The sequence below is a fragment of the Myxine glutinosa genome, chromosome 12 (assembly GCF_964187855.1).
Source record: "Myxine glutinosa chromosome 12, kmMyxGlut1.1, whole genome shotgun sequence".
NCBI classification, from domain to species: domain Eukaryota; kingdom Metazoa; phylum Chordata; class Myxini; order Myxiniformes; family Myxinidae; genus Myxine; species Myxine glutinosa.
Window position 1 is genome coordinate 108,406,208 of NC_136272.1, and position 26,011 is coordinate 108,432,218.

A 26,011-nucleotide genomic window follows, 5' to 3' on the forward strand; every position below is an offset into this window, starting at 1 on the left:
GAAAGCCCGCTTGGAGTTTGCAAAAAAGCACCGAAAGGACTCTCAGACTGAGAAACAAGATTCTGTGGTCTGATGAAACTAAGATTGAACTGTTTGGGTTCCGTCTGGCCACTTCCGTATGTCATGTTATAAAACGATTGAAATACTCTGTCAAAGTGTTCCTTTCTCGTGTATAATCGATCATGACATGCAAGCATTCTCTGAACCCATTGTCAAAGTGCTCTCTGGACCCATTGTTTAGTTAAATTTTCACTTACACAGCATCCCAATGGCAATAAGGTGTTGTGTTTATTTACGCAATGATAGAATGGAACCATCAGTTACATGATACACTGTGTCATGGTTTAAAACACCGATTCCTTGGCCTAAACGGTTTGATAAAACTTTGTTTTGAAGATGCTTCTTTCAAATGTTTTAAACCTTTTTAATTAATTTGATGAATTATTTTTTCCTTTAACAGCAACAACACCAAAAAAAAAGTCTTAAATATACATCTGCTTTATACAACAACATTTATAGAACTCCATGAATCACAAAAAAGTTTACATTGACCAATAGAGAGAGAGAGAAGGAAAGAGAAGGAAAGAGAGAGAGAACAGGAAAGAGACATCAAACCAGAAACAAAAAGCACATCAAACTTCCACCATGTTCCTCAAACACACGGAAATTAAGTTTGGGCACAGCTAATGTTTACAACCTTCAAAAGAGAACAAATCGTCAGGGATTTTAAACAATGCACAACAATGAAAAGCTAGCCATTGTAAAATTGAAGAGCTGCCGACCCCAAATGGAGGATGCAGAGAAAGTTGGACCAAAATGCCAAGATGCAGCTTGGCTCAATACAAACTTGTCTTCTTCATTATTCTCAAGAACTCCTCCTCATTAACTTCACCATCGCCATCACGATCGGCTTCATCAATCATCTCCTGTGGAACGGGATAGAACTTTGAAATGTGAAAGATTTGGAAGAAGACATGAGAATTCCAATGTGAGTGGCTGGATGCATGCTTGCTGGAAAAGGCACGTAAAAGTAAACAAGAGTGACCACAAAAAGGAGAACTTGAGAATATTTCAAGCTTGGACAATAAGGTTTCGGCAAAGATCTTTTTCCTTTTTATCATTCAATCACTACATATGGTGTGTTTTTACTGCCCCAGATTTCATCTCTCATTGTACACCGCTCCTTTCCTATGCCATCTCCAGGCGCTGCATAACGTCATTGCCGGGCACCGAAGGGGGCTCGGCAATGACGCGTGCCGAAAGGAAGTACGTACTCAGTTTTCACTCTGGTTGTTTTCTTGTTTGTTTTCTTGTTTTCTTGGTTGTCCGGGCGATATCTCAGCCATCCTTTGAGCTAGGAAGCTGAAATTTCGGCACAAGAGTGAGCAAGTACTTTGTCAAAAACAGTATTTTTTGTTTTTTGATTAATCAATTAATTGATTAGTTATTTAATTATTATCGATTAATGAAGTACTTATATATTTCCTTTCTCTTCTGGGCATTATCTCAGGCACCTTTTGAGTAAGGAAGCTGATATTTGGACATGCCAATGACCAAGTGATTTGGCTGTAAAGGCTATTTTAGATTTATTGATTAATCAATTAATCGATTAATTATTAAATTATTCGATTAAGGACTAAAAAAAAATTATTTTAAGTTAGATTCGGATGAAATGGTGGTGGTTTATGTGTTCTATTAGCCAATTTATTATTTATTTTATTTTTTTAATGATTTTTAATTATTTATTTATTTTCTTTCTCATCTGGGCAATATCTCAGGCACCTTTTGAGATAGGAAGCTGATATTTGGACATGACAATGACCAAGTGCTAAAACAGATCCTTGCAACTTCAGACCAATCAGCCTGCTCCCAATTATCAGCAAAGTCATGGAATCCATCATTGCTTCGGATATCAAATTCTTCCTCTTCTCCAATGGCTTGATCTCCGATCATCAATTTGGATTCAGACCAGGTCATTCTACTCTGGGCATGCTGCTTCTGCTGTCTCAACAATGGATGGAGGTCCTCAATGCCAAACAGGAAATCAGAGCTGTCTCCCTTGACATATCACGTGCCTTCGATATGGTCTGGCACCCAGCTCTGCTCACCAAACTCTCCTCCTATGGTATCCATGGAAATCTCCACACATGGCTTGCGGACTTCCTCTCTGGTCGGAGTCAACGTGTGGCCCTGAATGGATTTCTCTCATCTCCCCGTCCTGTTCAGGCTGGAGTTTCCCAAGGCAGTGTTCTGGGCCCTGTGTTTTTTCTGGTCTTTATCAATGATCTCTCCGACTCTCTGGAAAATCCTCTCTATCTCTTTGCTGATGACTCCACTCTCTGCCGCTCCATTCCTCTTCCCTCAGATCGGCAGGCTGCAGCCTCCTCACTCTCTGAAGACCTGGACAAAATCACAGACAGGTCAAACAAGAGGAACATGTCTTTCAATCCTGACAAATCTCACACTCTTACTATGTCTCTCCAAAAAGACCGACTGGACAACCCTCCCATCTACTTTCTCAACCATCCTCTCCAAGAAGTTCTGTCGCTCAAGCTTTTGGGTCTCACTATCTGCCATGATCTTTCTTGGGAAAAACCACATTTCCAAGCTGGCCTCCAAAGCCAGTCGTCGACTGGGCATCCTCCGTCGTGCGAAGTCCTTCCTTGGCACACCTGAGCTCCTCACCACATACAAGGCTTTCATCCGCAGCTCAATGGAATACTGTTCTCCCCTATGGGCCGGTGCTCCTGCCTCACACCTAGCTGGGATTCACGCTGTTGAAACCAAAGCTTTCAGAATCATTGGAATCTCCCGTGATGAAGCTATCTCCGAGGGCCTTTCACTCACTCACCGCAGGTAGGTAGGAGGTCTTTCTGTCTTCTACAGACTCATCTCCGGCCTTGCTCCCCCAGCTCTCTCTGTGCTTTGTCCCCCAAATATTCCTACAGGTCACACAAGATCTGCCAGCAACCCTCTGATAGTTAAACTGCCGAAATCTAGGCTCTCTGCTCACCTTCACTCTTTCATTCCTCTTTTCCCCCGCCTCTGGAACAAACTCCCACACTCCCTTCAATCCCACTCCTCCCTCCAGGTCTTTAAAACAGCTGTTCACCACCATCTCTTATCTTCCCCCATCCAAAACCTTGATCTTTTCTACCTCCACTAATTCACCCCAGATCCACTTTGTTTGAAATTCCAACTTCTTTCCTGGAAGTCCTTGCAGTATCCATATGTTTTATACCTCTCCCTCCCCCCCCCCCGCCCCCTCCCATGCCCCCTCCCCCCAAAGCCCTCTCCCTCGCACAGATCTCTCAACGTCCCTGCTCTCAAATGTTGTGTTTGTGTCCTTCCCCCTCTCTCCCCATCTTGTCTACCGCTCCCCATGTTATATGTTTTATGTGTCGGTTTGTCTTTCTGTGTGATTAATGTTAGCTCTTTCACGAGCCTCGATCTTGTATTTAAAAAAAAAAAAAAAAAAGAAGATTTGGCTGTAAAGAGTATTTTTGATTTATTGATTAATTAATTAATTATTTGATGAATGGCTTAATTAATTTTTTTAAGTTAGATTCGGATGAAATGGTGGTGGTTTATGTCTTCTATTAGCAAATTGATTAACTATTTAATTTTTTATGATTATTATTTATTTCTTTTCATTATTAACCATTTATTTATTTTCTTTCTCATCTGGGCAATATCTCAGGCACCTTTTGAGCTAGGAAGCTAATATTTGGACACAACAGTGACCAAGTGATGTGGCTATAAAGGATATTTTTGATTTAATCGATAAATTATTTATTGATTAATCAATTATTATTTAATTTTTTATTAATGACTTATTTAATTACATTTCTAAAAGATACATCTTCGGAAGAAGCACCAGTACAGTGGTTTAGTTATGCTATTAGCCAATTGATTAAGAAAATATTTTATGATAATCTTTTATTGATTTTAATTATGCAATTAATCAATCAATTATTGCACACCTCTCCCTCCAAATACAGTCTCTGAGCTGCACGGCGGTATTGCCGGGCGCCGGAGGCACCCCGGCAATGCCGCGCTGGAGAATATTTAATTATTTGGCATGGGGGCGGTGTACTTTAAATGTACCTGTACATGTTGTTGTATTTTATCTCCCAACTGTGCATGTTCTTTTGTCAATCTTTCTATATTTATTCTCAACGTTGTTGTTCATATGCATTGTTACAATTTTACAATGTATTTTTGAGCTTCTTTCCTATACCAGGGAAACCAGACTAATTTCCAAAGCAATAGGAAGATTTTTCAGAAGAAAGTGCTGCCATGGAACCCCAAAAGGGTCCATGTATGCTGCTCTGGAAAATATTAGAATATAGGCAATAATTTTCCTGCATTCTAATGAATTTTTAACCAAAATATAGATTTTAAAAAGCATTGGAGATACAACTTTGGCACACACTTTGCAGAAAGCAAAAGCAGGCTTTGACATTTTTTTCTAAGACTAGATGGAGTGCTGTTTTGCCCACTACCTTGTCAAGCCAATTCCATCACCACGCATTGACAAGTCCTGCATAAATTTTCATAACTAGCAAAGAACCAATCCTAACGGACGGGATAATTCCCCCAATATGTACGCATTGTAGAATGACCATCCTCTCTCACAGGGTGCTGCATTATGCCATCCCATTGGGGATTAAGGGATTAATGATAGCTAGATAGTCCTTATAATTACGTGTCCAGATTAAAAAAAAAAAAAAAAACCTTTAGAGGCCATTTTTCCCCGCAAAGCGGGGGTTGGCCTTTTTCGGGGACCGTGGTTGTTGTTGTTTTTTTGGTCCCCTTTTTGAAGCAATGTTTTACGGCCGGATGCCCTTCCTGCCGCCAACCCTGTTTGTCGCCTTTTTACGACACACAGGGAATTACCAGTGAACTGGTACTCAATTTGCCGACCTCGGAAGGATGACAGGCTGAGTCAACCCCCCTGGCGTTAATTCAGCGATCGACCGGGATTCGAACCCAGGATCCTTGGATCCTAAGCTGGCACCCTAACCGCTAGCCCAACACCAGGTCGGTGTATTTCTATACCCCAATTGGAATCATCAGAGATTGCGTGTCTATAATGCAAATGCCTCCATCTCCCCTCCCTCTCCCAGAATGTAATTTCACTTTTTATTCAAGAATATCTGTTTTGGGTGCAGCCAGTAGGCCGAGCCGTGATATCAAGTGGGAAGATCAAGGCATGGGTAGAGAACATGGGGTCTCCAAGCCAAGAGGCCTGGTTATTGCTAAGGCCTAATCAGTGCCTAGCTAAGCACTGATTGGGCCTTAGAAATAAGGATGAGGCATGACACAGAGCATATAAAAGGGGGTGATCAGTTGAAGTGCAAGTCTTTGGCTTGCAGATTCATCGAGGAGAGCCATGCGAGGCATTGTAGCAGGGACAGTGAGACTATTCCCCTCGGCAAGGCCCACCAGCCAGCCAGTGAAAAGTCTCACTGATCAAAGGAACAGGACGTGAATTTGGAGCTTCCTGTAAGGCCTGTTTCACACACGGGGGATCTCTATCTCTATTTTTCGTTTCTTCCATGCACCCTTATGTTAATTAGGGAACGTAGGTGTGTTTGAGAATTAGCACATTGTTTTTTGCCGGTTAGGATTCCTTGTGTTCTTTTCATATCAATCGCGTTTTCATTCAGTGTCTTTTTTAAATAAATGTGTGGCTTTTACAATTTCTGTGGTGTTTGGGCTAATGGGATGTCGCCCCAGACATGGGTAAATTAGAGGATACTCAGCACGTGCCAAAAACTCAGATTACAATTCATTAACGTTAACCCCCCATTCCCCCTCCACCCTTACGGAGGTGTGGCTAGCATGTCCTCCTTCCAAATTTAGCGGCCTCCTCATTCGGTCCATTCTGAGAGACCCTCGTGTCTTGGCAAGCCACATTTGAGGCCATATGACAAGACCTGGTTTTGTCCTTATGGATGGGATAATTCCCCTAAAAATGGCGTATTTTAGTATGACTACCCCCTCCCATAGTGTGCCACATTATGACATACTGTAAGTTAAATTTACATAGAAATAATTTGAGGTCCTCCCCCCAATCTGAACTGAGACTATAAAAAAAAAAAAAACAGTCCAGCATTTCAGGAATACACAACAATAAAACTCACAAACAGATCCTCCACGAGTCTTGACTTTGTATACACCCCCTCCACCCCTCCAAAAAAAAAAAAAAAAGAAGACATTTCTCGAATTATAGCGCAAAATATCGGCTTTCCGACAGACTACTTCTTGCCATCATACTGTTACGTGTATGGGGGGTAGGCAATGAAATACCTTAGGGCCAGGTACGATTATATAGGGTATTGTGCTCTGGTGGGGGTTAAGACCTCCGGGGGTCCAAGGTGGTTTCTCACAGGCACCTGGTATGGTGTATTATTAGGACCACTAGGGAAAGGTGTTGTAGGGCATGCTTTGGTGGCAGCACCACGGATGGCCAACAAGAGCCTGATGTGATGACCGCCCGGGCATGCGGCCTGAAAGCCTCTCCCTGAGACTCTGGGACAGCCAGCATGTGGTGACCTGCCATGCTGTGCTGGTCTATGGACATGGGTCAAACCGCATGGACAGGTATGATATAGCCCACCGGACAACCATTGGAGCATATGTGGAATGTGATGGTGTGAGAATGATCTTCCACAGATGATCGGTTGTGATTTGTGGACTCTCGGCTTGGGAAGAGCCATGGGATTGATTGATTGGGAATTTGGTACAAGCCGAGCATACAGGGCCATGCTCTGCTGGCAAGTTTATGGAGAAGCGCCCTTCTTTGGTGAAAATAGTGAATTGTGTAAAAATTGGCACAGGTAATCTGAGGGTTAGATGGAAATTTAAGGGTGAATTTTGTGAGGCCAGGTGGACACTGAAACCAGTGATACTATTATTGATCCAGGTATGTTAGACCAAAGTGTTGGAGGCTGGGACAAAAATGGATAGAGTAGGAGGACACAGCCTTCAACTGGCTGTGGGGGTGACTGCGCCAATATTTGGACACAGGGTTGTAGGGATGGAGTTGGGCGGTCTGGGGGTCAACGTGGTGTTATGGGTGGCCGAGGTGTGTGGACCGGGTCTTCTGGGATTGAGTGTCCTGGGGGAGCATGTCTGTCAACAGGACCTTGGGCGTGGTCAAGTGTGGGTGGGCACTGGGGGCTGCATGTGGGTGGACTGGGGGATGGGAGAGGTGCAGGGGACGTGATGTGGATGCCACGCACTGCAACCATGCCACCCAGGTCCGAGGCCTTGGGAATGGCGGAGTTGGCAGCAGGTGCTCACCACATTGGCCAGCTGGGGCTGGTGGAGCCGTGTTCCTCACAGGGGGCCGAAGGATGGATGGTGGGTCGTGCCCTTATGGACACTCGTGGGCCATGTTGGCGTTTCAGCTGCTCAACTTACCCGATCGCCCTTGCATGGTAGAGCGGCGGTGCTGTCGTTGCCAAGGGTAGTAGTGTAGTAAAGATCACTGGAGGAGGCGGATCCACATGCTTGCTAGTACAGTCGGACAAAAGGAAATTTTGGAGAACTTGATTGGCTCCATGGGTGGGAACGGGAATACTGTGTGATGGGAATTGTGTGGTGGGAATACCTGAAGTTCTTCATCTGTCAAGTTCTCCCCCAATTCCTTGGCCACGCGCTTGAGATTCTTGAAGGAAATTTTCCCCGTCGAATCATCGTCAAATAATCGGAAAGCTTTCAGGATTTCCTCACGGGAATCCTTTTCAGTCTGTTGGAAAATAAAGTGAAATAATTCGCGTTCATCTGACTGCTTCCTTTGACAGTAGCAGACCATATCCATTGCTTTCCAATGGAAATTCAAAGCCTGACTATAAAAGTAGTTTTAAAATTACCTATGCAAGAAGGCGTTGTAGTAAATTGGAAAACAAAATAATGAGACAGCACACTAGTGCCTACCATTTTCTGAGTCATCATTGCAACAAAATCATTGAAGTTTATTTTCCCAGAGCCGTCCTTATCAAACTCGGTGATCATCTTCTTGATCTCCTCCTTCTTTGGCTCAAAACCCAGGGCTCTCATTGCCACCTGAAGTACAAAACACAGATCGATATTGTGATATGTGCACAACTTGTGATGGTGCACACACCAGATACACTTGCAACGTGTCAAGTTTTACTGAATGTACAGAAACAAAACAAGAGACATTTATCAGTCATAACCTGTTTAGGGAAAACTTCAAAACAGGAGACATCACAGCATTCATTAGCGTGCCAAGTTTTTGCACAGAGCAAACCTTCTCAAAACATTAAATAAATCTACAAAGAACTGTCGATTAATGTTTGTCACATTCACCGAACCTTCGCAATGACTGTCTGTTAAAAGTCCTTGTAAATACTGGTATCTTGTGTAAATTCTGTATCATTCAGAATCATTGGAATCTCCCGCGATGAAGCTAACTCCAAGGGCCTCTCACTCACTCACCGCAGGCAGGTTGATGGACTTTCTGTCTTCTACCGACTCCTCTCCGGCCTATCTCCCCCAGCGCTGTCTGTGCTCTGTCCCCCAAATATTCCTACAGGTCGCACAAGATCTGCCAGCAACCCTCTTATGGTGAAACTTCCAAAATCAAGACTCTCTGCCCACCTTCACTCTTTCACTTCTCTTTTCTCCCGCATCTGGAACAAACTCCCTCACTCTCTTCAATCCCTCTCCTCTCTCCAGGTCTTTAAAACATCTGTTCACCACCATCTCTTATCTTCCCCCATCCAAAACCTTGATCTTTTCTACCCCTGTTAATTCACTCAAGGTTCACTTTTTTTGAAATCCGACTTCTTTCTTTCTTGGAAGTTCTAGCAGTGTCCACTAGTTCTAGCACGCCTCCTCCCCCCAAGCCCTCTCCCTCCCACACATCTCCCTGCTCTCAAATGTTGTGTGCTCTCAAGTGTTTGTGTGCTTCCCCTTCTCTTGTCTTCCGCTCCCTCTTTTTATATATTTTGTTTGTCTGGTTGATTTGTTTGTGAAGTAAATGTTAGCTCTTTCACGAGCCTCGATTCAGTATACAAAAAAACCAAAAAAAAAAAAAAAAAACTAGAACGGCACTCTTCGACGGATATGCCTCCGCCCACATTATGACATCATTAATACAACTCGACCATAATAGTCCAATCCAATCATTGGTTCGCAAGTTAGCTCGGTATCAAAGATTTTACCTAACGGGACGTCTTACCTTTGACCCCATAATCTAATCCGTTTATCTTTAAATCATTATACATATGGACAGACAACCCTAAACCATAATGCCTCGGGCACATGGAATGTACTAAATTGCAGGAAAAAAAAGAAGTCAAGATTAGGCCGAACTACAAATAAAATGTCATTAAATTGTCACATTTTGTGTGTACGTTTGAATACTGATTTAGTTCCCAAAGTGTAATTACAAAAGTTTTTTTTCAATGCAGGTCATTTGCAATCCAAAGCACAAGGAAGGCTGTTTTCGCCTGTTTGTAATTATACGAGGGGAAAGGCCCATCAAAATGATGGGTGCGCAGAACTCAACACAACACAGAGGATTACAGTAAATACAAGCTTATGGATTACGTCCAATGAACCATTTGCAATAAATAATATAGTTCAATAAATAAGACTCTCCCTGCAGAAGATTAGCATTGAGGGGAGCAATTTGTCAACAAATTTGCCACAACATTCCATATTGGTATGTTTGAGAGCATTGTAACTTCAACATGCATCCTCCAAACAGGAGGGTAAGTCCATCATTAGCATTCCACCCCTTCCCTACCCCCAACAGAACAGCAAGGCCATCTGTAGCATTTGCCACCACAATAGAAGGGTAAGGCGATCATTAGCGTCCCCTCCAAAAAAAGAGGGTTAGTGCATCTTCAGCATTCCACAACCCACCCCTCCCCCTACAGGACGGTAACACCATCTGCAGCATTTCCCCTACACACCCTCCCACCATATATATATATATACATACACACGCATATGCACACATGGATGTGGATACTTTGAGGCCTAGTAGGTCTCCTCTCCATCTCTTGAAACCCACCCACATGTGGAGATAGCAACCAAAACACACACATATTATTATATGCCATATGCAGCTGCCATATGGCATATATGCCATATGCCAAAAAAGGGGACCAAAAAACAACAACAACCACGGTCCCCGAAAAAGGCCAACCCCCGCTTTGCGGGGAAAAATGGCCTCTAAAGGTGGTTATTTTTTAAATATATATGCAGCCTGCGTTTCTGTTTGCATCATTGCTAGGAGCGCAGGACAATATTATGGATTCAAAATGGTGGAGTTTTTATATTAACAAGGTCCCCCACCTCCCCTTTCAACCCTGTCCCTATAACTATCGGGGACGTCTTTTTACAGTAGTTGTACCCCCCCCCCCCCCTCCCCTCTCCAACGCAGGTCGGGGGCCAAATCTTCCCCATTCTTCCCTGCTGCCCAGATTTGTCAGGGCAGCGTGGCCATGGTCAGAGTGCCAATCGGTCCCCATGGATTGGCCCTGTGTCTGTCTCTCACTCCAACTCTCCCCCTCTGGTGTGGCCCTGACTTTGTGAAGGCGGGGATTCATCATCCTGGATGTCCTAGGAGATCTCTGGGTCACTCCTAGGAGATCGATCAGCTGTTCCTGTGCCGCTGTCTTGTTGGAGAGAACTGTTCAGGGCTATACAACAACAACAACAACAACAACAACAACAACAACAACTCTGCTCTTTGTCTGTTTGCCTTTGCCCCAACTGTATCAATGTCTTTGCCCTGCTGTATTTCGTGACTAAAACCTTATTGTCTTGAATGCACCACATACCTTTTCTCGCTCCCCCACCTTGTAACTAAACCCTTGGTTTGTTCTTCCAATCTGCCCGTCATGGTGTTTTCCTTCATTGGTCTAATGTAGTCAGCATTTATTGCTAGCCTGGGAGGTTTTTACCCCCAACTAATTAGCTCAGGTAATTCAGCCAGTTCTGCTCGGCAGTAATCTGAATGCAGCATTGAGGGCACGATCTCCCAGCAAAGCAAGTGGCATTTTAGAAATATTTGAATTACCTGTAAGACTTTTGAAATATCATGCTTTATATCGTTTTTGGTTCTGTCACTCAATGGTGAAGAATCACTTGAAGTTAAAAAAACAATTCGCATATCAGGATCCATATTCTGATCTTCACCAAAATCTAATTGATTCATACTAGTCACACATTCAATCTATCCACCAAGTTTCACCCAAATCCGTCCAAAATGTTTTGAGATGTCCTGCTCACAAAAACAGACAGACAGACAGGGGTGAAAACCCAACCTCCATCCACCTTCGGTGGTGGAGGTAACAACCTTAGGTGCCATGAGCACAGAATCCCATTCAATCACGGTGGGGTGGGGGTGGGGGGGGGGGGGATACACACCAGCAATACCGGGTCCAGACACTGCAGACAGTATTCCTTGACCATCAAATGTTGTATTTTTTTTTTTATTTTTTTTTTTTTTTTTTACTATTTGTCGAAATTACGCAGTGGGAATCAAGTCTGTGAAGAATCGCACACACAAAAAAATGTATTTTCCCAAGGCAAATGTACAAATAAATGCTTCTTTTTGAATCGATAATACAAAACGGAATTTAGGTTTTCGTTCACAGAAAAGACACTTTTTTGAAATGGAAAATCACTGGCTCCAAGTGTCAGTTGATAAGGATTATAAAGCATTTTGGTTTCCAGAAAGCAGCTTCCATCAGCCATTAATGGATCAATAAATGGTTAAACTGGCCGGTCATCTGTCCTGCAATCTTTTATGAAATTTAGTTATTCCAAACCTTGTCCTGGACCCCCCCCCCCTCCCCCCCCCCCCCCCCAACCAGCACTACTAAAAAGGGATATGTCATGTACGTTGGAGTTTAAAAAAGTAAAAATATTCTATTTCAGTGTTTTAGAAACAATACAATGCTTCAGTTATTTCCACCTGCAGGTCACCTTGAGTTCTTTCACATCAATGGTACCAGAGCTGTCAGAATCAAACAAGTCAAAAGCCTCCTTTATTTCCTGCCTTTGTTCTTCAGTGAGCTCCATTTTAGGCAAAGCTTTTTTACGTGGCCCACCTGTTGCCTTTCGAAAAGCCGGGGTTGCCTGTGAAAAAAAAACAAAAAAACACAAAGATGCAACTGATCTCAAGCGAGCTGAATTTGAATAAACATGAAATTACAAGTTCATCAAGCTAGTCAAACAATAACTTCAATGTCACATGTGATATGTCTATCATACTAAAATACGCAATTTGGCGTCTGTCTGTCTGTCGATTTTTGACCATGATACATCGGTCGTTACTTATCCACCAAACTTGACAGGATGACTAAGGGTTACACAATGAAGGTTTTAGCGCATTCATTTGCCCCCCCCCCCCCCCCCTTTGAGCTTGAAAGTGGTTGGATGTCAATGAAAGCTAGTCTGTTGGGAGCCGTTGGTGAGGTATGTGGATGGACAAAAGGACCACCGATGCACTCGGAAACATGGTGGTGGGATGTTGAAGTTGGAAAGAGGATTGACGAGAAGAGGAAGAAGTTCAAGGAGTGGCAGAAGGCGAAGGGTACGGGAGCAGAAACAGCAGAGCATGAAAGTTATAAGGCAGCCAGGAAGGCTGCAAAGAAAGAGGTAGCAAAGGCACAGGAGGCATGTAGGAAAATGTTCGGAGAACGCTTGGATTCGGAAGAGGGTCAGAAAGCAGTATTCAGGATTGCAAAGCACATAGCAAAAGAGAGGTGTGATGTGATGGGGGTGAGTTGCTTGAAGGATGAAGTGGGACAAATCGTTGTCTACCCAGATGGAATTAAAGGAAGATGGAAAAGATATATGGAAATGCTGTTGAATACAGAGAATGAATGGGATGGCAACATAGAGAGTAACCCAGTTTTAGGACCGGCAGAGAAGATAACTGAGAAGGAAGTTGAGGAAGCGATAAAAGCAATGAAGAGTGGAAAAGCGGGAGGGCCGACGGGAGTTGTGGGAGATATGTTGAAGGCAGCAGGAAGTTGGGGTGTGAAGAGAATGACAGAGATCTGTAATCTGGTGGTGAAAGAAGGCCGCATTCCAGTGGCTTGGGAACTGAGTACCCTCGTCCCTCTATACAAGGGGAAAGGTGACCCTCTGGAGTGTGGCTCGTACCGAGCGATAAAGTTATTGGAGCATGGAATGAAGGTATTGGAAAGGGTGTTGGAGAGGAGGATAAGGAAGAAAGTGAAGGTCGACGAAATGCAGTTTGGATTTATGCCAGGAAGAGGAACGCCAGATGCGCTTTTCATTGTGAGGCAGTTGCAGGAGAAGTACATGGATAAGAGGAAGAAGTTGTTTTTTGGGTTTGTTGATCTGGAGAAAGCATTTGATCGGGTTCCACGCAAAGTATTGACATGGGCATTGAGGAAGTTCGGAGTGGAGGAATGGTTGATCAGAGTAGTGATGGCAATGTACAAAAGAGCGCGCACAGCTGTAAGGACGAAGGACGGGAACAGTGGTGAGTTTGAGGTGAAGGTGGGAGTGCATCAGGGGTCGGTACTAAGTCCACTACTATTTGTAGCTGTGATGGAGGTGCTGGCTCAGAACGTAAAGGAGGGTTTACCGTGGGAGTTGTTGTATGCAGATGATCTGGTGTTGATTGCGGAAAGTATGGATGGACTGAAGGAAAAGATGAACAAGTGGAAGGAATGTATGGAGACAAAAGGTCTGAAGGTGAATATCGGAAAGCCGAAGGTGATGGCAAGTGGTAAAGCATGTGGTGAGGTGGAAAGAACTGGGAAGTGGCCGTGTGCTGTGTGCAGGAAGGGTGTCAAAGTGAACTCCATTCAATGTACAATGTGCGCTGAGTGGGTTCATCAAAAATGTAGTGGTCTGAGAGGGTCATTTACCAGTGTGGCAGCTACATTCAAATGTAAGGTGTACACAGAGGGAGCTGCAGATGGAGGAAATGTTGAGTTGGATCTTGGAGACGGCGTGAAGCTGGAAGGTGTGAAAACATTTTGCTACCTCGGAGACATGCTGAATGGAGAAGGTGGATCAGACTCGGCAACGGTTGCTCGAGTGAGATGTGCATGGAAGAAGTTTCGGGAACTGAGTGGCGTGCTGATGAGGAGGAGTGTCGCTGAAGCTGAAGGGAAAGGTGTATGCTGCATGTGTGAGAAGTGTTATGATTTATGGGAGCGAGACATGGGTAATGAACGTAAAGCAGCAACGAAGGCTGGAAAGGGTGGAAATGCGAATGGTTCGATGGATGTGCGGAGTATCGTTGAGAGAGAGGAAGACAAATGATGAATTGCGAAAAATGATGGGAATAGAGCCTGTGATTGATGCTGTGAAGAGGAACAGGTTGAGATGGTTTGGTCATGTGTTGAGGAAGGATGAAAGTGACTGGTTGAGAAGAGTGATGGAAGTTAATGTAGAAGGAAGTAGAGGACGGGGAAGACCGAGAAAGACTTGGCTAAAGATGGTGGAAGAAGAAATGCGGGCAAGGGGGTTAACAAGGAGAGATGCAGAAAATGGGGTCAATGGGGTTGCGTGTTGAGTTGTATATCCATATTAAGTTAGCTTTATCGTGGTGTTTTTCCAAGGCTGCTTCTAATAACAAAACCAACGATAATAGCATAATATTAATGTTATTACAAAACAATATGAATAGCAATAATATCCCACTTACCCAAGGTGTTTTTCCTCCTTGAACAAACGTCGTGTCAACATTTGTCAATAGCTTATCATGGCGTTTCCGTGGGAGTAACGGCCCAACGGCCTCTACCAGAAGTAAAAATATTATAAACCACAAACCCGTTTGATTCGCCTTTTTAACAGTCGCTAATGCTCTTTATAACACTAAATGAAGAAATTTGGAGGAATCCCGACATCCGTGAGGTAAGTTTTACATGCAGAACCAAGCGAAGATCTACGGTACTTTATATACCCCACAAGGGTTGGGTTAATAACATGACCCTTCCTGCCGCTACCGCCTACCATGGCGTTTTTGGTAATGAACTTTTGAAACTCGCTCCTGCTGTTTAACACGAAACTGAAAGGGAGGAAGCCCGGGGTGTGCTCATTTACCAAGCAGCTAGCTAGCGCTTGCCAAGCCAGCCATTCCTTAACGGTTTTGAATGGAATGCTTGCTCGAATGCTTAAACCACTTGGTGATCTCTCCACAAGAAACTTGGTAAATCAAGTGTTCTTGACACCCAACACACCCAATGTTCTTGAGACCCGACCATAGATCGACTGTAATCTATATAGGCTACCCCAAAGAGGAATGACCCTTCCTCCCCCTCCCGTAGTGAGCGGGTGTATTCGTATAAATATGAATTAATGAATGAATGATCGTTTTAAGGTCATTTTCCCCACTAGAGCGGAGGTTAGCCTTGCGGGCCCCGTGACAATCATGGTTCCCTGTTTGAGGCAATGTTTTTATGGCCGGATGCCCTTCCTGGCGCCAACCCTTAGTCGCCTCTTACGATGCGCAGGGATACGGTGTACCTATTCTAAATCGGGGTGCACACCGGGATGTATTCGTATAAATAAAAGGACGTTATCTGTCTGTGTGTCATTACTGTTTCCTATCGCCTCACTCTCTCAGGAAGTGGCACACACTTCATAAGCATAACTAGAACGGCACTCGGTAGTGCATCCCTCCGGCAGTCTGAACAGATTACATTTTGCCTCCCACCGATAAGCCGGATCTGAATCCGGATCTTAACCAAAATTGAATCGGCTTGTTCTCGTCTCCAACCCAACTGATCCACTAAGTATTATCCTAATCAGTCCACGACTTTAAAAAAAAAAATTGTTTCGGATTCACCTTGAGGTGGATTATGAGGAGATTTCTCGAATATACTTCCACGATGATCCTGATGATCCTACTTACCTGATGAGGCTCTGCCAATACCTCCACGGTATGCTGTTTGTATGGTGCAACAGGTTTTTAACCATCTGGAGTCTACAAGCCGATAAATTCGTCTTGAAGACATTTCGGCACATGCGTGAAGCCGATAGAATCGGCTTATAGACTCCAGAGGGTTAAACAAGCTTCTCCGTCCGAGAAGCTTAATTTAGGTAAGATGATGATGATGTCGAGTCTCCTCGGGAAATTACCTTTCTATGGCTGGTACACACGGGTGTGTGGTATAGACCAGAAGAGGGGGAGGGAAGACGGGGGGGGGGGGGGGGGGGGAGGAGGATTCGCCACTCCTCTCAGTCAAACCAGTTATCAGGTACTCATTTTGCCGACCTCGGAAGGATGACAGGCTGGGTCAACCCCACCTGGTGTTAATTCAACGGCATTCAAACCCAGGACCTTAGGATGCTAAGCCCGCCGCCCTAACCATAAGGCCAACACCAGGTATAATTTAGGTAAGACCCAGCATCCAAATCCCACTTTACCTTTCCAGAAAATTAAGCCACCCCAGATAGGGTACCGTATTTTCTGGTGTATTAACCACGCTTTTTAACCGGCATAAAAAGTAAAAAGTTGGGGGAGTGTATAATACACAAATATCGGGATAAATAATCAGTCTTAAAAACAATGTTGAATTTCAATTATATTCCAATTGTCATATGTATACCAGTAGCTGTATCGAAATGAATGCTACTTTTAAAAAGCATACGGTTTAAATTGAAAAACCATACTACCATTTTCTGGTGTGTGACGTCATCACACCCTTAATGGCATACATTCCAGTACGGTATGTTCGTGTTTTACGTGCGTTCTGTTTGCGCAATTTTTGAATTGTGTACGCCTGACACTTATACCATTTTTTGTAATTACCTGACACGTGTGTGACACAACGATTACATTTTCGCACTGAATATGAAAACGTTCTCGCGATAACACCCGGATTCTGGCTAGATTGCCTTCCCTCCCCCTCACCTTCCACTCCCTCAGTTTCCGTAAACCCTCCACGTTAGCGTCATGCATGTAGTGATGGCTTTCCCCATTTTGCGTGTGAATTGTTCCGCTGTAATAAGCGTAAACCTTGCAATCATGACTGGAAAGTGTCCATGGAGTAGCAAGGTTGGTAGTGCGAGCAAAATACAGAGAAATGCCATCACTATTGAAGTAAAAATGGATGTTTTAGGACGGTAAGAAAGAGGTGATCGTACAGGTGATATGAGGACCAGGGAGTGATTGATGCATTCAAGGTGTCTCATCTCCGAAGTACATTTGCAAACCTGATAATGATTTGATGGTGAAATCAACTGATAATGACCAGATGACTGACTATAAGGGAATTCTGGAAGGCCTTTACAATAAGGCATGTTCTATGTAATGTTGAGGAGTGTTGGAAGGAAGTCCCTCCCTCGTTCCTGTATGAATGGTGTATGGGGGAAACTTTGTCCTCAATTTGTTCACGGCTTTAAGGGTTTTGGCATGAAAAATGACGTGTCGAAAACACGACATAACATCGTCAATATGGCCAAGACTGTCGGCTTTGATGAGGTGGAGGAGGGTGATGAGGAGGAGTTGCTGGACTCGTACCGGGAGGAGCTCTCAAATGGGGACCTTCTACTGCTGGAGAAGGAACACCAGGTGGATCTTATAATTTAAACAAAATAAACCACCAATAGTAAAAATAGGACAATAAGATGAGGATTGAGGCAGCAATCACCCTAACCTCTTCCGCTTATAATGGGAAATTAGTTTTAATTTAGACGTTTTTTCATTCACAACACTTGCTCTCAGGCTAGCTAAGGAGGATGACATTGGGGACTTCACGACCAGCCCATCGTGGGCCTTCAGGTTCATGGCATGCCAGGATCTGTCGGTTCGATGCCGCACACACATCTCCAAACATCTACCCAATGACACGGCTGATAAGACTACACACTTCCAGTCCTACATCATCAAGCTTCAGCTGAGCATGAATTTTTTTTTTTGGAGGGTGAAAAACAGGGGTGCGGTTAATACACCGGGAAATATGGTACTATGCGTCTCAAAATGCAACCGATTCCAGGATACAGCTGAGCTTTACGTGATGGCTTCTGACTATTTGTAACAATTCAGCTAGGGTGAACTCCCTGATGCAGTATGCTTTGTCTAATCAATGGAAATAGACAACAGCACAGTTTGGAATCGATTATAATCCAACAAGTGACATATTGTTACGGATTCGTCACTTCCGTTGTGGTGGTTTGCATCCACTGTAAATATTTCTGATTCCATTTACTATTATTGCTTTCAAAAGGTTTATTGTCCATGAGCTGTTTTCAAAAGGTAAAAAAGTTAATGTTAAAAGAAACAGGAAACCGGATCGGGAACCGGAGGACGAAGAAAAAGAGGGTGGAGCGAGAGAGGTCGGACAAGAAGCATAGCGGCTGCTTGGTCTGGAGCGAACGTTGGCGAGCCAGAGTCCCTCACGAACTTTCGGGTTTCCGGAAAAGGGATTCCTACGACAGAGTTGTCATCGCTGTGACCGGTCAACCTGCGTGTCAGGTTTTGCGATCGATTCAAGAGAGAATCATCGCCGTGCCGTGCGCCACGAGACCGGGTCGTCGGCCATTTTGACTCGCGCAGGACTTGTGCTTCGCTCGCGGTTTCGTCTCTTTTCGACCATCTCCACCGCATTCAGACGTCGATCTGGGGCGTGTGCGTGACGTGGCTTTTTGAAGGTTAATTCGTCCATACCCGAGGGTGTGATCTCTCAGTCGCCTGTAGGGCACCTTTGGATTTCCCAGGTGCCTTGAGGGCGCCTTTGTGCAGCTTCGGCTGTGTGACTGTATTTGCCATCCGCACAGGATTCTGGTCTCGATTGGACATCGTTCTGGCGATCGCTGGAGCGAATCAATTTCGTCTCGAAGCCGGGAATAAGAGACATTGGGGAATGTTCGTGTTTCACTCACTTGGAGCACAGTGAGTTAAATATTACAAAACTGATGGTACCATCATAGGACTTATTGATTGTACTTTTGAATACTATTATTGTTGTACTGTTATTCTTGTGTGATCTTAATAAAATATTTGTTTGTGAGTAACAATTGGGGTGGCTTCTCCCTTGATCTTTGACATACAGAATAACACATTTTTCTGCCGTGACTCCTCTCGGGGCTCGGAGGTACACCGTGACCAGGGGGTCGGGGAGGAGCACGTAACAATATTTACAAGGCAAATAAAGGCACACATGACAAAGCCTCATCTATGCACAGCAGCTCCTTTTGAACAATCACTTATCACAAATAACTTAGGCACAACATTCATTCCAGGAAAATAATAAGATTAATTTTTAAGGTTGATAGACAGATGAGTATTAAAGGAGGGGCATGGGTTCGACCCTGATGTTACCCGAACGTGAGCAGGCTGGCTCACGTGTTACCAGACTGGGTGAGCGTGGAGCATGATGCGGGTTCTGCAAAAAAATCGTAGGTGACTCTTAATTCTCTGGTGCTCTTAGCAAGTCAGCAAGATGAGTTAGTGTGATGGTGTGAGGTGCAGAGATATGATGGGGGTCCTGAAAAGGATCGTAGCAAACTCCGATGGTCTAGAGCAGGGGTCGACAACCTTAGGCACGCGTGCCACCATTGGCACGCGGCAGCGTAATCATTGGCACACTGGCGAAAGCAGTGCCCTCTCAGCTGCATGCCAAATCACCTCTTGAACAGCCATTGGCTGTTAAGCGGCCTGTCTTATTAGTCCCCTACCGGTTTTCAGCACCGCTTGAAAATGTTGTTTGTCGAACGTCGAGTGTTAAGCGCCATTTTGACACAAAGCACGAGAAAACTTTCAAAGATCAGGCAGAAAAGGCAGAATCTATCAAACGTGCCGTGTGCAGGTATGGGAAAGCAAGCCAACACCCTCAAAATCTTTGCCACTGCTAAAAACCATGTGACTGAAGCAAGCTATCGCATTGCTCATTGCATTGCGAAATGCGGAAAGCCATTCACTGATGGCGAATATATTAAGGAGGCTTTTCTCTGTAGCTCAGAGGTTCTGTTTGAAGCCTTACCAAACAAAGAGACAATCAAATCAAGAATAAAAGATATTCCCATGTCAGCTAGAAGTGTTGAGCGACGCATCGAAGAAATGGCAGAAAATGTGAGCACGCAGCAAATAGCTGGGGTAAAAGATGCTGTGGTATTTAGCATTGCACTTGACGAGAGCGTGGACATGAATGACATACAAGCAGTCATGGCAAGGTGAACTCCCTGATGCATGGAATGAAGGCAGTCATGGCAAGATACTGTGATTCGACTGTAAGAGAGGAACTCTGCTGCTTAAAGGCAATGTTTGACACAGCAAAATGTGAGGACACAGCCAAGGTGTTTATGGAACATTTTGAGGAGCGAGGGATTGACTCTACCCAGACCTCGAGGACGAGAAGTGGGTTGTGAAACTTATGTTTCTCACGGATATTACGGGACACCTCAACGAGCTCAATCTCTGACTGCAACGTGCAGGGCAAACTGTTTTGGACATCTTCGACACATGGACGGCTTTTGTCGGCAAGCTAGCAATCTTTTCAAGTGATGTTGCTACCTCCACTTTCCACTACTTCAGACACATAAGGGAGCTGTCCTCGCAGCACAGCATCAGCACCGCTGAAATATGCAAATACATGAGCGAGCTTGAGTCGGAGTTCACAACACGATTTGGGGACTTTCAGAAGTATGGACCCATGTTCTCTTTCTTGGTCAAGCCAGACAGCTTTGATGGACACGAATTGGATTTATCTCTGATAGACTGGTTGGATACACAGGACATGGAAATGCAGCTGATTGAGCTGAAGAGTTCAACACTGTGGGTGACTAAGTTTGCAGAGCTACGGAAACAACTAGAAACCACGGCAGTGCAAGATTACGGAACCTGCATCTTCACCTGCTGGACATCCGTGCCGAAGAAGTCCAGCTGTCTCCGGAACGTTGCACTGGCTTTGCTGTCAGTCTTCAGTTCAACGTACCTCTGTGAGCAGATATTCTCACACACGAAGAACGTGCTCAGCCCCTCCCGCAGTCGCTTGACAACCGACCACTCCGAAGCATGTGTGCAACTTAAAGTGACTAACTAAAACCCCCAGATAATGGAGCTCAGCAAAGGAAAGCAGGGCCAGGGATCACACTGACTGGTAGGCATCTGTTTATTTGTAGTACACATGGGTTTGCATATGTAGCTGTTTGTCCATCTCTTTTTTTCCAACTCAGATGTGGATGTTTTCATGAGGATGGCAGCATTCTTACTGAGGATGGCAGTACTGGTATTTCTGTTTGATACACTTTATTCTCCCTTTTTGAAATTTGTTCCCAATGCAATACTTTGTAAATGAGTTACTGAAAGCAGTGTTTTGAAATGGGGTCCATGCATATAATTTGTAACCTCATTGGGGACAAATTTTACAATGATAAAATGACAATTACAATGTCCTGATTATGAGATAAATGTTTCTTTAAAATGTTGTTGCTATGCATGTAGCCTGTATGGATGTTGTTGCTATGCATGTAGCCTGTATGGATGGAATAAAATTACATGTCTGTTGGAATTTTTTTTTGATGTGGTGTCATAATTAAACTTGATGTTAAACTTAATGTTGATATGACACACTAATTAACAATAACATTTCAAACTGGCACTTCATGTCAAAAAGGTTGCCGACCCATGGTCTAGAGTTTAGAGAGAGTGAGCAAGGAATAACTCAGGAGAATGTCAGTAGGTGCGTGTGGTACCTACGCCCAGGAACCCCACCTCGGCGATCTCTCCACCTCTGTTGGACCGTCCCGCTCCTCGCTTGATCCCCATCCTTGACTCCAGGCTCCTTTGGATGGCTAAAACTCCATTCCAACTTGGATGGCTCCCAGGCATGACTCACTCGCTTACCTGCCCTACATGCCATTTATAAGCTCCTTGTCTGCCTCTTACTACGTCCGTGTTTCTGTGATTCAGCAGCACTCATCGGTTGGTACACTACTCGGTGGTGCAGCTGCGTTAAGGCTGGTGCCGTGGTTGCCATTCCTGCCCAGCCAACCCCCACTCTCACTCTCACTCTCACCGCATGGGCTGTGCCTCCGATAGTGAATGCAGGCTATTATGTGTGAGGTTGTCGGTTTGTGGGGCTTTGTGTTGTGAATGAAGTTTGAGTGGTGCGAGTTTGTGAAGAGTTTAGAAGTGTTGAGGGTTTAGAAATAGAGAAAGAAAGATCAATGTGGCATGCCTCGCTTACAAGCACAACGCGCATTTCTCCCCTATACTTAATGTTAGACTTCCACACTTAATAATAATAATAATTCATTTATTTTGTATAGCGCTTTTCCAGAAGCCCAAAGGCGCTTTGACAGAGTGGAAAACATAATGCATAACAATACATGAAAACAACAATTGCAAAAAGACAAGAATCAAGAAAACAAACAGCAGCGATATACGGCATATATATAAGACAAGAATCAAAAAGACAAGACAAGAATCAATAGGGAAATATTTAAAGCAAAAGGAGGGAGAAGGAGAAGAGATAGTCAGGGGTTAAATGCTGTGGGTTGAATGTTGAATGCAGCGTTGAACAGGTGGGTCTTTAGTGATGTTTTGAATGTGGTGAGTGAGGAGGAGTCTCTGATGGTGTGAGGTAGTGAGTTCCAGAGGGTGGGAGCAGCGATGGAGAAGGCCCTGTCCCCCCAGGATCTGAATTTGGTCCGGATGGAGGGGGTCAGGAGGTTGGTACCAGCAGAGCGGAGGTTGCGGGTGGGAGTGTGTCTGGAGAGGAGGTCAGCCAGGTAGGATGGGGCCAGGTTATGGAGGGCTTTGTATGTCAAGAGGAGGATTTTGTACTGGATTCTCTGGGGGATGGGGAGCCAGTGAAGCTTGTAAAGGACGGGGGTGATGTGGTCACGGGTCCGGGAATGAGTGAGTAGACGGGCAGCGGAGTTCTGAATGTATTGGAGTTTATTGGTGATTTTTGAGGGTGAACCATAGAGGAGGCTATTGCAGTAGTCCAGACGGGAGGTGATGAAGGCGTGGATGAGGGTTTCTGCAGCCGTGGAGGAGAGGGATGAGCGGAGACGGGCAATGTTTTTCAGGTGAAAGAAGGCTGACTTTGTGATCTGTTTAGTGTATTTGTCGAAGGAAAGGGTTTGGTCAAAGATGACGCCAAGATTCCGGATGTGAGGGGAGGTGGATACTGGGATACCGTCGATGTTGAGGGCAAAGTTATGGGTGGATTTTGTGAGCGTTTTTGGGCCAATGATGATTATTTCAGATTTATCACAGTTAAGCTTGAGGAAGTTGATTTGAAGCCAGGATTTTATTTCAGTGATGCAGTTTGTCAGGATAGAGTGGGTGTCGGTGGAGACGGACTTGGTGGAGATGAAAAGCTGGATGTCATCGGCGAAGCAGTGGAATTGGAGACCATGACGGCGGATTAAGTGACCGAGCGGGGACAGGTAAAGGATGAAGAGGAGGGGGCCAAGAACTGAACCTTGGGGGACACCTTGGGGGAGGGGAGCAGTGGGGGATTTGCAGTTATTGATGGAGATGAACTGGCATCTGTCAGAGAGGTATGATTTAATCCAAGAGAGGGCAGTGCCGGTGACGTTAAAGGTGGATTCAAGTCGGGTGAGGAGGATAGTGTGATCGATGGTGTCAAAGGCAGCGCTGAGGTCGAGGAGGACGAGAATGTTGAGGTTGCCAGCGTCAGAGGAGAGGAGAAGGTCGTTGGTGATTTTGAGGAGAGCAGTTTCAGTACTGTGGTTGGAGCGGAATCCGGATTGGAATGTTTCATACAAGTTATTGGCAGAGAGATGATGTTTGAGTTGAGTGGCTACAGCGCGTTCCAAAACTTTTGACAGAAAGGGTAGGTTGGAGATGGGTCTGAAGTTGTTTAGGGTGTCAGGGTTTAGACCAGGTTTTTTTAGAATGGGGGTAACAGCAGCAATTTTGAGGGAAGGTGGGACGATGCCTGTAGACAGGGAGGAGTTTATTGTTGCAATGATAAGTGGAGAGAGAGCAGGGAGGGAGGCTTTGACAAAGCTGGAGGGGATGGGGTCAAGAGTGCAGGTGGCAGTTTTCATTCCTATGAGGAGTTCAGAGAGGTCAGTAGGAGAGATTGGGGAGAACCGAGACAGGGGATGGCAGGACAAGGGGGGGCAGGTGGTTGGAGGGGGAGCGGGTGCGGCGGTGGTCAAGCTGTTGTAGATGTTGTCAATTTTGCGTTGGAAGAAAGAGAGGAAGGAGATGCAGTTGTCTACTGTGAATGACTGGGTGGTGGTGTTCAGGGGGCGGAGGAGTTTGTTTATTGTCGAGAAGAGTGCTTTTGGGTTTCCGGAGCCAGAGTGGATAATTTGAGAGTAGTAGGCAGAGCGGGCGCGTGAGAGGGCATCTTTGTAGTGTTGTATGTGGTCCTTGTAGGCTTGGGAGTGAATTGTGAGACCCGTTTTATTGCGGAGTCTTTCAAGTTGGCGAGCACGAGTTTTCATCAGGTGGAGTTCAGGGGTAAACCAGGGAGCAGAATGGGTGAAAGAAACTGTTTTGGTTTTTACAGGCGCAAGCTGGTCAAGGCAGGAGGAGAGAGTGTGGTTGTAGTAGTCAGTGAGGTCGGAAGGGGTGTGGAGGTCAATGAAGGGAGAAGTGGACATTTTTTCAGAGAGGGTGGATGAGAATGAGGTAGGTGAAAGAGCGTTTAGCTTACGGAAGTTGATTGTGCGATAATGCCTTGGTGTTGGGGCGGGGATGTTGATGGTCAGAGTGATGGCTAAGTGGTCAGAGAGGGTGAGGTCGGAGCCATAGAGATGGTGCAAATTTAATCCAGTGGAGCAGACAAGGTCCAAAATGTGACCACGGATATGGGTAGGAAAGTCGACATGTTGAGTGAGGTTAAAGCAGGTGAGTAAATCAGTGAAGTCAGTGGTTATTGTGGAGTCAGTGGAGTCCATGTGGATATTGAAATCACCAAGGAGGAGGATTGAGGGGGAGAGGGAACATAGCTGGGTCAGAAAGTAGGAGAAGTCAGACAGGAATGATGGGTGTGGTTTGGGAGGGCGGTAGACGACAGCCATGACTGACTGCGTGTGACCAGAGAGTTTTAAAGCCAGGTGTTCAAATGATGGAGCAGATGAGATGGAGATGAGGTTGGTCTTGATGTCTTGACGGTGGATAACGGCAATTCCACCACCTCGGCCCTCCGAGCGTGGTTTATTGACGTAGGAATATCCACTGGGTGTGGTGAGGTTGAGTGTGTAGTAGTCCAGAGGTTGTTGCCAGGTTTCGGTGAGACAGAGAAAGTCCAGTTTGTTATCCAGGATGTATTCGTTCAGGATGAGGCATTTATTGTTGAGGGACCGGGTGTTGAACAGGGTGAGCTTGATGTTGTTTTGAACAGCAGGGATGAATTCAGGTGATTTAGCCAGGGTTCGTAGGCAAGAGGTGCGATCGTGTGGGTTGCTGTGACCAGGTGCGCTGGGACGAAGAGTGAGAGTGCGCTGAGCCGACCAGAGGACGGGGATGGAGTGACCTGATTGCATATAAACAAACTTGCGACCGGAGCCACGGTGAATGTACCTGGGTCGTCGGAGGAGTCCATTTGATTTGATGGCAGAGATGCATGATGGGGTGGAGCGGGTATTGAGCAGAAGAAGCCTTGCGGCGGAGTACTTCAGAGCCATGCCAGGCAGGAGCGAAGGGACGAGTACGAGGCCAAGGTCGAGGAGGCAAAGCGGCAAACGCAGCGGCAAACGCAGCGGCAAACGCAGCGGCAAACGACTGCAGCCGCTAATCAAGACCACAGCGGCAAACAAGGCCACAAGGCCACCGGCAAACAAGGCCACGGCCACAAACAACGGGAGCGGGCCTTTCGAATTCCGTATTCCGTACCATCAAAAGCAGATTCCGTTATCCAGCCGGAGAACACGCGGCACGTGCGGGTGTGAAAAGGCAGGACAGGCGTGAGATGTCAGGTCAGAAAGGTAGAAGCAGACCCTGTACATCCATCCAGTCGGAGAAGCGGCGAATATGCAACGCCAGCGTCCTCTCGCAACCGAACCCGGAAGTCAGAAAGAAAAAAAGAAAAAAAAAAAA

The 26,011-nt window shown here is 45.2% G+C and overlaps 1 protein-coding gene across 2 annotated transcripts in view; it reads right to left on the reverse strand.

The window, feature by feature from the left end:
• Positions 1-269: 269 nt before the first annotated feature.
• LOC137437741 (centrin-2) overlaps positions 270-26,011 on the reverse strand; it is a 28,690-nt gene continuing 2,948 nt past the window's right edge. For both annotated transcript variants that reach the window (XM_078766205.1, XM_068132319.2), the window contains exons 2-5: positions 11,980-12,132; positions 7,948-8,076; positions 7,622-7,759; positions 270-926 (exon numbers count right to left, since the gene is read on the reverse strand). In XM_078766205.1, coding sequence (XP_078622331.1) covers positions 837-926; positions 7,622-7,759; positions 7,948-8,076; positions 11,980-12,075 — 453 coding nt within the window. In that variant the 5' untranslated portion in view covers positions 12,076-12,132 and the 3' untranslated portion in view covers positions 270-836. The remainder of the gene's footprint in view (positions 927-7,621; positions 7,760-7,947; positions 8,077-11,979; positions 12,133-26,011) is intronic.